This window comes from Mauremys mutica, chromosome 2, assembly GCF_020497125.1.
Source record: "Mauremys mutica isolate MM-2020 ecotype Southern chromosome 2, ASM2049712v1, whole genome shotgun sequence".
NCBI classification, from domain to species: Eukaryota; Metazoa; Chordata; order Testudines; family Geoemydidae; genus Mauremys; species Mauremys mutica.
The window spans coordinates 107,615,953-107,628,142 of record NC_059073.1 but is presented as its reverse complement, the minus strand read 5'-3'; the positions used below and the strand labels follow the sequence as shown (position 1 = coordinate 107,628,142).

The window sequence follows — 12,190 nt, the reverse complement described above, 5'->3', positions numbered from 1 at the left end:
TATACTGCATAGTGCTTTGTTTTAGATCTCAAACCAAAACTTTCCTTGTTTGCAGACTGACATTGGTACGAAGTTCTTTTCCTTTCCTTCCTCCCTCCCCTTTCTAGTTTTAATAACAAAGGGCCCACACCAGTCATAGGGCTGGTCTACACTAAGGGGGAAAATCGATATAAGATACGCAACTTCAGCTACGTGAATAACGTAGCTGAAGTCGAAGTATCTTATATCGATCACTTACCCGTCCTCACGGCGCGGGATCGATGTCCGGGGCTCTCCATGTCGACTCCGCCACCGCCATTCGCGGTGGTGGAGTTCCGGAATCGATAGGAGCGCGTTCGGGGATCGATATATCGCGTCTAGATGAGACGCGATATATCGATCCCTGAAAAATCGATCGCTACCCGCCGATACGGCGGGTAGTGAAGACGTAGCCTTAGTGGAGGGAAATGGTAAAGCTTCTATTGAGTTCATGGGGAGTAGGAGCAGGACCCGAGTGCGCTAATGTCCTTTTTCCCCTTGTGATATCAATAGTAAGACCTGCTTCCATATTTTATACAGCTCCAAAAAGAAGCCCTGGACACCAGACCCATGAATATCAAGAACAAAGACAGAGGTCCTTAAGTAAAGATGGCCAGCAGGGAAGCAAGTCCAGTGACTCTGGAGAAGAAGCAGATAAAGAATTTATTTTTGTTTAGTTATCAGTACAAATGCTTGGTAGTGCAAGATCCTTCATAACAATCTGGATACAACAATCAATGATCCTTCTGTTTACCAGCCATTGTTTAACCCCGGATGCATTTTCGTGTATACGCCTAAATGATCATGATTTACAATACAATCAGTATGCATTGATTTGGTCTTTACCTTCTGTTATGTATGATTTCAGACCCTCCCCTTCCATGCCTTTGCTAAAGCCAGCAATTATATCATGTACTCTACTTGAATTTCTCTGAAGCAGCTACAAAGAACACCCTGCATTAGGGCATTTAGAAGCAAAGCAAATAACTGGACACTGTCTTACACTAATACACTGTACAGCAGGTAAAGTGTTGTACTGCTGAATGTAAATGTGTCAAATCTGCACGTGACTTACCTATAAATATATTCTTGCGGTATGAAATTGCACATTGTAATTTATATTAACAGAGCACATTAATCAAATAATTTGTATAAATTATATATATTAGATGCTTGAGTATGGTTTTTACATTCTTCCCTAGGGACCTTCTTTCTTCCTGTTGTGTTGTACATAAAACTCAAATGCTTACATTTGTGTACTGTCAGAAAGCACAACACAGGAGAATCTGAATGAAATCTTATGCTTCCGCATTAATGTATATAGTTGATTGGAATGAGAGCAATTGACATTTTATTAATATTGGTGTTTTCTAGAGGCCTTCTTAAGTTCTGTCTGCATATTAGCTTACTTTTAATGTGTAATTCTAAGAGAAAAATAATTTGATGCCTGTAAAAACAATTCTGCTTGTTTTTGCATATTTCACAGACATTCACTTGCATTACAGGTTGAAGCGATTTTATTCATATGTATATTTGTACCAATAAAAATGATTTTACAACTGAAATATCAGTCTCTGTTTCTAGGTATAAAGCTATTTTGTTTATCATATTTTGGTTCATATGTTTGAATGATGTTTGTGTGTCATTATAGACAAGGGTTACAATTTTTAAAAAATGCTTTAAAATTTCCATAGTAACAGATATCTTCCTGTTGCAGATGGACATGAAATGCTTCATAGTTTTCTTTATAAAACTGTTTCAGGACACATATGTTGATGGCTTTGCTCATGACCTTCAGGTAAAGCATATTTCCCACAGGCAAATAGCCACCAGTTACATCCAGTTTGTGTACTCCGAACTGCATTACAAGCAGAGGGCCTGAATTCTACAAAGAATTAAGCATGTGAGCAGCTTTAGTCAGATGAGTAATTCCACTGACTTCACTGTGGCTACTTCAATGAGTAAAGTCACTCACCTGCGTGTTTGTAAGATCGGGCCCATGTTTTGTATTTCCAGGGGATCTGATTCTCCACTGCCCTGGATTAGTGTGCAGGTGCCGGGTGATGTTTGTGGCCTGTGGTACACAGGAGGTCAGACTGGTTGATCAAGTGGTCCCTTCTGACCTTCACTTTCTATGACTCTGTGACAGGGTAGGCAAACTTTTTGGCCTGAGGGCCACATTTGGGTATGGAAATTGTATGGGGGGGCCATGAATGCTCATGAAATTGGGGTTTGAGTGCAGGAGGGAGTGAGGGCTCTGGCTGGAGGTGCAGGCTCTGTGGGGGGGCCAGAAATGAGTTCAGGGTGAAGGAGGGGGATCAGGGCTGAGGCAGGGGGATGGGGTACTGGGGTGGTGAGGGCTTCAATTGGGGGTGCAGGCTCTGGGGTGGGGCTGGGGATGAGGAGTTTGGGCTGCAGGAGGGTGCACTGGCTGGAACTGAGGGGTTCGGAGGGCAGGGGGTTGGGGCATGGGAGGAGGGCAGGGGTGCAGGCTACCTCAAGCAGCTCCCAGAAGCAGCAGCATGTCCCCCCTCCGGCTCCTACGTGGAGACGCGACCAGGTGGCTCTGTGCACTGCCCCGTCCGCAGGCCCCGCACCTGCAGCTCTCATTGGCCGCAACACTGCCTCTCAACTATTAAAAAGTGTGCAGAGGTCCTAATAAGAATCATGCTGAGTGCTGTATAGACACCTATTAAAAGAAAGTCCTGGTCCTGAAGAGTTTACAATCTAACCCAATATGCAACATAAAGATGTAACAAATAGCTGGAGGGAAGATGACCATAGATGTGGGTCACAGTAATTGGAGCATGTGGTTGCAATGTGACTCTGTGTGCATTTCAAGTCAAAAGAATTTTTTAAACTATAATTCAGTAATAATGATAGGTGTAATCCTATTGTCTGCCTGTCTAGCCATGAAGAGCTGATGATTTATTGTGAAAATATAATAGTAGAAGTACAAGTGGGTCTTCAGGAGGGCAGAGGCTCTACAGAGGGATTTGGGAAGGGTGTTATGCATAAGTGAGGCCATGGAAGAAAGGGAGAAGGTGTGAGTGGAGACAGGTAGGTGATGGATGCTGGAATCCTTGGCGGAGTAGAAAAGAGGGGAGAGTGACATGCTAGGATAGAGGCAGACAAGTAGGGGATGGGTAAGTTGTGAAGGGCTTTAAAGATAAGTCCAAGAAGCTCATCTTTGATGTAGTAGAGAAGGAGGGAGCCAGTGGATAGAATTAATAGGGGTGATCTTAGCATTTATGATTTGAGTAGACCTGTCAAAGTGGATGGACTGAGCCCTCTTACGGATCCCTCCCCAACATCCATTCTTTAAAGGCTCTACAAAAAAGTCAACAAAAACATATTGTCAATGCTAGCAAAAGTTGCTGATTGGTCTAACCATCAGCAATGACTCCATTCATGTGTCCATCACTAGACAGAGATCATGAATCACAGATAACAAGAACATCTCCCTATCTGAAAACAGACAGGAATCAAACATACCTATCAGATCAAGATGTGACTTGAATTGCTTCAGCACCATTTTCTCAATGATGCCACCCAAAACAGCAGGTTAGAGGTTAGATGATAAATTGTTAGTATTTTTAAACATTCCCATATGTAGGATGGGATCCCGGTGGTGAATATCTGCTTTCTAAAAGGAGATCTGCGACCATTTGGAAATCCTATTTTTAGGTTGGTTGACCCACAAAACCACTATCCCAGAATAAACCAGGGATTAATTTGGCCCATTAGACATAAACCTTCTACTTTGCCTGAGTGCCCCTTTCACATCACAAGCCCTTGCTGTCACTGAGGGCTGTTTTATTTCTCCCTTAATTGAATATGCTGATAAGATTATCTGATTTTTGGTTCCTGTTACACGCACAGTACCTACTGAATAGAATTTTGCAAGAAAACATTACAAAAGTTCTGCTAGACTGGGAATATTTTTCAGATGAGACATAAAAGTGTGATCCTGACCAGTTCTGCTCATTAAAGCTTCCATAATATTTTTCACATGACCAGAAGTGTTAACCCTGGGATACCATAGCCCGGCATTGGTAATTACACTCTGCCTATCTAAATGTATCCTGTGCTTTTAAATAGTGAAGCTGTTCTTCCCTTCTCCTAAAGGAAAACTTGTGGCACAGATTATTATTGACAAATACAGCCCAGATGAGTAGTGACCAGAAGTTGTCACCGGCTAACAGTGGTTCAGTTGCCAATAACTTGAGAGGTCACAAACCACCAATGCAACAGGCTAACTACACTCTTGCTAGCAGTCTCAGTAGACTGGCCAAAGACTGAATGGGCATGGAGACCAAAGAAGCCACCTTGTCCCTGACGAGTGAATCCCTGTTGTTCAGGGGTGAGGCAGGGCGGGAAAACTTGCACTGCCATTGCCATTATGTGGCTGGACAGAAGACTTCAGTCTCTTATGCTTATATAAAGTGTTGGATTGACAGTCCTTTACACCCCACAGAGAGCAGCTGTATTTCAGGGATATGGAAACTGAATGCTCCCTATGAAGAGTCTGCTAAATTATTTGGGTTTCTTCTGGATGAAAATTGCTGTACAAATTGGATAATCGCCTTTTCTCTTTGCTTAGAATGTAAATATTGTCAAAAACAATGCCCTTGACTATTTACTTCATGCAGTTGTTCCTCAGTCCTAATACCATTTTAAATTGTACTATTTATATGAAAAAAAGAAAGCCCAAACGTCTGGGCTGATGTTAAGTACAACAGAGCCTGGGAGGTACAGTGTGGCTATATCTGAATAAAAGCAACCTAAGCCCAGTTAAATGCCCAAATGGTGTTGCCAGTGGGTCTGCAGGATGACAAATTTGTAGGCCACAATACTTGGATAATTACTTATAATTCCTTCACCTGTGCGTGTGTGTGTGTGTGTGTGTGTCCATTAACACCCACTAACTCTGTTTTTATAGTCACTTCAGCATTTTAACCCATATTTCAGTAGATTGAAAGTCCTCCTCTCCTTTTTATGATTTTCCTCATCTCACCTCATTATTGGAAACCCTTTTTTCTGCATCCCTGTGCTTCTTTTCCCTCTTACTCTTTTCTCTCTCTCCATCTCATTGCCACCTCCTGCCCTTCTCACTAGTCGCAATACATCTGAACCTCCAGAAGAAACACCTAACTCGGAGCTAACTTCCCACAGTGAATTACCAGAGGGGGGATGCAGTAAGTTATTTCTAGCCAAGAAGTATAAGCTCATCAAAGCAGCCAGGCATTCCTGCCCCTAAGGCAATGTATGCATTGTTACTTAAGTAGGCACTGTTAGATACTGGCAGGTTAAAACACTGTGCTCACTGCAGGTAGGAACATTCTTTTCCTCTGGTAAAATCTTTAACTCCTTCAGTGCACCCTCCAGCCAAGGATGGGCTATAGTTAGGCGTGGCAGAATTCAATTTTTATTTTTTAAACATTTTTATGGATATTATTTTTAAGAAATGTTTTATTTCCATCTATTTAAGTTTTCATAGTTGTGCAAAACTATAGGTTGTACACTTTTTTCATTTTTTGCTGATTGTACACTTTAACTGTTCTGGAAAATTATGGGGGTTAGACAATTATTTAATGACAGATGTTGTGATTCAAAACGTTAAAGCTTTCTAACCGTTAAAACCCCAAATTGTCAATATCACATGTCAAAGTTTACACGGTAAATATCATTATATCAAACTCTAGCAAGTTCTCAAGCATTTTTCTTTCTTTGTGTATCTACATTTTTATTATTACAGAGGGAAATGATGTTATCGTATACTCACAAACCAATGAAAAAATAGCATTTGCTGACAAATCTGATCCTTCCAAACCTCTTTACACTCTCTTCTGAGCAGGTTAGTTTTGTTGGATGGCTTTGGCTGTGCAATACGTGGCAACCCTTTCTTCTCCTCATGGAACAAGAAACCAGAGTTGCTGAATGCATTCTCCTGCATGATAGTGCAGAGAATATCCCATGGTCCCCAGGCCAGCGTACAGTGCAGAAGTTTGGCAAATTTTCACATGGCTTCCTGTATATGAGAACAGAGCAGGAACAGGATTGAGCAGGGAGGATAGATGTATACACCTGCAGCTGGCAAAATCATCACTGGTAGTTTGTTATAGGTAGTCGGTGAAAGACTGACCCAGCTCTGGAAAAGAATGGCACCAGAACCTAACCTTAGCTGGTCTGGTAAAACACTTGAAGGCTAACTTTCTGGCTTGCAGTTCCTCCTGTAGCTAGAGTGATGCTATAACAAGGTGAAAATCAGGTGGTGAGGGTTATTTTGTGCAGTATTCAAAGGTTTATTGTCAGCACTCTTCTGCAGCTGTTAAAGATCATGTTGAGAAAGTAGTTTCTGTGGAGTCTTAAACAGTCTAAGGTTGTAGGTGTAGCTCGCAGGGACTTCAGTGCGGAGTTCTGATTATTTTTTTTGGCCTTCCATGCCTCATGCTGCAGAGAGTCACTTGCAGGTTTGAACTACTGTTAACAGTGGATTGTCTGTAACATAAAGTCTTTAAATCATGATTTGAGGACTTCAGTAACTCTGCCAGAGGTTAAGGGTCTGTTACAGGAGTGGGTGGGTGAGGTTCTGTGGCCTGCAATGTGCAGGAGGTCAGACTAAATGATCATGATGGTCCCTTCTGGCCTTAGAGTCTATGAGATCCTGGATCCTAATATTATGGTCAGGCCACCATTACTTCTATAGGGTTTAGGAAGAGGATGAATGCTAAATGTTTTATTACTAGACTGCATCTCTCAGATGGATTGTGTCGCTGTCTGGTAACATAATCCACTGGTGAGTGTGTGAGATCGGTCTCCCTCTGAGCCTGATCAGCAGAACATGAGAATTTACCACTCCAGCTGGAAAGCTGTGGCCCTTGAGCTCAAGCTTTTAGCTTTGGAGGTCCCCAGTTCAAACCCCATGTGAGATAGAGACTGTCACAGTAGCATTTGAACAAACATCTCTTAGAACTCTTTTCTTCAAGGAATCTTCCTTAGCTTGTTTTCACCAACAATCTTTCCAGCCACTTCATAACCTGAACTATTTTCCTCTATATTGTCGTCTGCCTCTTTCTTAGTAAGCTCTTTGGAGCAGAGAACGTCTTACTCTCTGTTTGTAAAGAGCATGTACAATTACACTGCTGTATGCATAATTTTAATAAAAATAATAGAAATGGAAGTGAAGCCTGAGTTTGCTCTCTCTCTCTCTTTGTTCTTCCTTCCTTTCTTACCCAACCCAAATCAGATTCCTCATCTGGGACCCTGTTGATGGACTCATGGTTTCTATTTTCTGCCTGCCCATATTCTGCTAGTCCTGCTTGCTGTAGCAGCAGCTCAAGAGAGAGCTGAATGGGAAAACAGTTATCCTGTCCCATGAGAATTTAAGATTTCAAAAAAATTTCCCATCCTGAATTGAGACAAAAAGTCAAAATCTCAAATTTTGACAAACCAAAAAGTGAAGGGGGGGGGGGAAGGGCGGGGGAGTCAATCAAAAGATTTCATTCCTATAATTTAAAAAAAAAAGTTTTGCCCCTTTTTTAAAATTTTTAACCTGTAAATGAACTTAAAATTGGAAATGAAAAGTTGTTTACCTTAGAAAACAGAAGGTTGGTTTTTTTTCATTTTGAAAATATCCAGAATATGGTGTGTTGTCAATTTTGCAACTTTTTCCAATTTTTTTCTGAAACAGACAATTTGTGAAAACAGACCCTTTCCCGTGAACAACATCAGTTTTAATTAATCAGCATTTTCTGATGAAAATGCATTTTGTCAAAAAATTCCCAACCAGCTCTACTCCAGAGAGACTTTTTCCATTTAATGATGGCAGAGTATTTGAGAATCATGAGAACGGTGGTTCATGGCTTCACTGAGATTGATGGCTTATGAAAGAAGACTGGCTCACGCTATGTAACTGCAGCGGTTAGAGACATCTGGTGGGCATGAGCCTAACCACTCTTAGTATTATCTTCATTGACTTCTTGGGGTTGCATGAGGGAAAAGTTGGGCCCATATCTATATATTCATACTGTGCTTTTTGAAATGCACAGCAAAGTAAGCAAGTGGCATGGAACATTTTCTATAAAGGCTATAAACACTCATACTTCCAGGCATAGATCAGTCAATTTATGGCAGTTCAGAAATAGTTACTACCATGGACAGAGGTTAGTATAAAATTGCCAGTTCTGGGGTTTCTTCACTTTCCCCTGAATAGCTGGTGCTGTCATTTATCACAAGATACTGGTCTGAGCCACCTATGTTCCTACCTCTTCAGTCATGTATAGGTTAATTAACATGACGGTCCTTTTCCCAAGCCTTAGGTTTTGCTTCAGAGGTTTCCCGGAGAACTCTGACACCCCACATAAACTATGAAGCTGACTTATTCTCAGTAGCGAGAGGCTGATCAATGGGACAAATGAATGGGAGGCTTCTTCCATTTCAGAAATCCCTGCACTGTAGAAAAGGCAAAGAAACATGGGCTTGGGGGAATGTTCTATTTCTTTTGTCGCTAAAGGAGTCTACATGGGAATCTCTTCTCAATCCCAGTGTTTCAGGCACTGGCTTCTCTTCATCCACATCCATCCACAAAGGTCTCTTCTTCCACAAAGTAATCAAATGCTGACCACCACCACCCATAATATTAAAGCAAAGGGAGAGACAAAATTGGGGGAGGGCGGGAAATCCACCTTCATCTGAGTCTCCCTGTGCTTTGTGTTTTCTGTCAGTCTCAATGTAAAATTCCAACAGCCAGAGACCATGTTGTTTTCTGTGTCCAGTGCTTTAATAATAGAGGAAGGATGGTCTGAGGGTTAAAACACTGGCCTGGACTCAGGTGAGCTGTCCTGCTGTGCCACCTAGTGTGACCTTGGGCAAGTCTCTTAATCTGACTGTGCCTCAGTTCCCCAGCTGTAAAATGTCCCATCTTTGATCTGTCTTGTCTAAATTGTAAGTGTTCCTAGGCAGGGACTCTCAGCTTGGATGTACAACACCTAGCACTGCAGGGCTCTAGCAGGTGCCGACTTCCTCTCTACTCAGGGGGTGTTCGACCCCCCCCGCACTCCACCTCTTCCTCCAAGCCCCCCTGCCCCACCTATTCCCGCCCCAGCTCTGCCCCAGCCCTGCCCCCACTCCACCCCTTCCCCCAAGACCCCACCCTGCCTCTTCCTGCCTCTGCTCCACCCCTGGCCGTGCCCCCACTCTACCCCTGCCCTGCCTCTTCCCACCCCATCACCCAAGTGTGCCCCGTCCCCACGCCTCCCCCTCCCTCCCAGCATCTCCTGCATGCCATGGGACAGCTGTTCTGCGGCATGCAGGAGGCACTGGGAGGGAGGGGGAAGAGTTGATCAGCAGGACTGCCAGCGGACGGGGGGGCTCTGGGCGGAGGGTGGGAGCTTAGCTGCCAGTGGGTGCTAAGCACCCACTAATTTTTTTCTGTGTGCGCTCCAGGAACAACCAGCAATTTTCACCAAAGTGCTGTACCATCCCCCTAAATTTCCAACATGGGGAAGACAACTCCAGATCACCTCTTATAGGAGCTAAGGAAAGATGCACCTTTTAGGCAAGGTAGCAGGAGCTGAGCTCCTTCTACCCTTGTGTCTCATTCCATATCCTACAGCAAAGAGAGTCAGATGTGCCAGCAAATACAAGAACTTTATTCCAATATGAAAGGAATTTTTGTCAATAAAGTAACAGAGAGGTCAATTTTGACATTTCGACATCAAATATCCTGGGGGCCTTATTATGAGTGTATGCATCTGATAAGCCCAACTAAGACAGTAAAGATCAGGCACTCCAGTCTTCCCTTTCTCCTTAGCAGAGATATTACCTAAATGATAGTGTAGAGTTTTACTCCTATCTGATGAACCCTAACACCTGACCCCAGCCACTAAATCTTTAAAGTCTTCCTCCCTTCCCCTCTTGGCAAGTTGAGTTGAAGAGGATAAAAGCTGCATGGGAGAATGATCATTTTAATTAGATTGATACTGCCCAGGAAAGGACTGCTGCCTAGCCAAATCCAATTTGCTTTAATTTAGCAGAGGAGTAAAGTTAACTCTCTAATCTCTGCTGAAAGACGATGTTACAGAGAGGCCAAACATTAAAGGCTTTTCTTTTTATTTCGCTTGTTTAAATGGAGCAGACTCAGAGGTTGGTGCAGGAGAACCATATGGAAAGTTTTCAGCTTCCACCTTATTAAAATTAATGTTAAAGCCTAGCAGATTGCTGAAATAATTAATGTCATTAAGAATAACTGTGGTGGCAGCCTTTGGCTGAGTAACAAAAATCAGCATATGGTCAGCAAAAAGATTTTTGACTTTTGTTCCTTAACTGCCCACAACTTTCTGCAGCTTTGCAAGTTGCCTAAGTGTAACAGCAAAAAGTTCAAGAACCTGGGCAGAAAGTAACCAGGGGAAGGGGAGCTGTCAGTGATGGGCAGGAACTCCTCCCCCAGGGTAGATGGTTGGGGATAGGGGACAGATTTTTCCAATATAGAAAAGGAGGTGATTTAGGAGACTCTGTTGGGCTGCCTATACTTCCTCATTGGGTGCTGCTCATGGTTAAGGTACAAAACTGGGAGTCCCAGAAACTCCTCAGTAAGAGACCAGCTTCTCCTTCTGCTCTCTCCAAGGCCATCCTTAGGCATACGCAGCTGCATAGGGCACCCTGAAATTACCCCAAATTTCATGGTGCCCTAGGCAGCTACGTGCTGCATACATGGCAGCACCAGCCCCGGCAACCAGCCCTATCCCTCAGCCAGCCCCCCCCTGCAAGGGGCAGGGCCCTCCTTAGGGGGTGTGGGGCCCTGGACAACCCCCTCGGCCCTGCTTCTTACCCTTCCCCCCTGCTCCGCCCCCAGCCCGCCCCCATTCCACCTCTTCCGGGCAGCGGTGGGAAGCGGAGCAACCTGGCCCCAGCCCGCTCTACTCCGCCAGCTCCCAGCCACAGCCCCCACTTCCCGCCGCTGCTGGGTATGGAGAAAGGATCGCCCCCCCCCACACTCACTGGCAGCGGGAAGCAGACACACACAGCCTCAGCCCTTCCCTTGCCCCGGCCCCAGCCATGTCACTCAGGTTGGGGAAAGGACTGGCCCCAGCTCTCACCGGCAGCGGGGAGCAGAGTGGAGTACCGCGGCTGGGAGCTGGCAGGGTGGAGCGGGCAGGGGCCGGGCTGCTCTGCTTCCCACTGCTGCCAGTGAGTGGGGGGGGGGGTGGATCCCTTCCCCCAAACCCCCTGCCCTGAGTGACATGGCTGGGGTCAGGGTGAGGGAAGCAGAGCGGGCTGCTCCCAGTCCCCCACTAGTCCCCTTTGCCACTCTGGGCCTGTGGGGCCCCCAAACGTGGCCCCCCACAGCTCCTGCCTCCCGCCCGTGGGGGGGCTGCGTAAGGCACCCAAATGGCTGAGGACGGCCCTGGCTCTCTGCAGATTTCCCGACCTGGTGAGTCCTCCCCACACTAACCAGGATGAAAGGGAGTTGCTGCTAACCACAAGCCAGTGAGAGGGAGGGGAGGTCACCTATACCTTAACCTGAAGAGTTGAATGTGAGCTCCCAGTCTGATCAAAAGAGCTAATGCGAACCTGGGACGCATAAACAGGGGAATCACGAGTCGAAATAGAGAGGTTATTGTACCTCATATTTGGCACTGGTGCGATCACTGCTGGAATACTGTGTCCAGTACTAGTGCCCACAATTCAAGAAGGTTGTTGATAAATTGGAGAGGGTTCAGAAAAGAGCCACGAGAAAGATTAAAGGATTGGAAAACGTGCCTTAGAGTGATAGAATCAAAAAGCTCGATCGATTGAGTTTAACAAAGAGAAGGTTAAGGGATGACTTGATTATAGGCTATAAGTGTCTACGGGGGGAACAAATATTTAATAAAGGGCTTTTTAATCTATCAGAGAAGGGTGTAACAGGATCCAGTGGATGGAAGGTCCAAAATCCTAGTGGAGCGGATGAAGACTGATGTCTGGAAATGCTGGTGGCTGCACATGATATGTGGATGATCTTTTGCTGGAACTCAAGTTGTGGCTACAGTCATAATAGGATCATCATTTCTTTAACTAATTAGCCCCATCACCCCTCCTATTCCACCCTTCAATCCACATGATTTAGAGGTTTGTATTGGTCACCATCCCCAAGTACCTGGATGTCTACCTTCAATATAATACATTTAAA

At 44.6% G+C, this 12,190-nt stretch overlaps 1 protein-coding gene across 4 annotated transcripts in view; it reads left to right on the top strand.

Annotated features, from left to right (window-relative positions):
- Nucleotides 1-1,583, top strand: part of CARMIL1 (capping protein regulator and myosin 1 linker 1) — a 262,324-nt gene extending 260,741 nt beyond the window's left edge. For all 4 annotated transcript variants that reach the window (XM_045005542.1, XM_045005539.1, XM_045005540.1 and 1 more), the window contains one exon: nt 559-1,583. In XM_045005542.1, the coding sequence (XP_044861477.1) occupies nt 559-695 (137 nt within the window). In that variant the 3' untranslated portion in view covers nt 696-1,583. The remainder of the gene's footprint in view (nt 1-558) is intronic.
- Nucleotides 1,584-12,190: the final 10,607 nt, after the last annotated feature.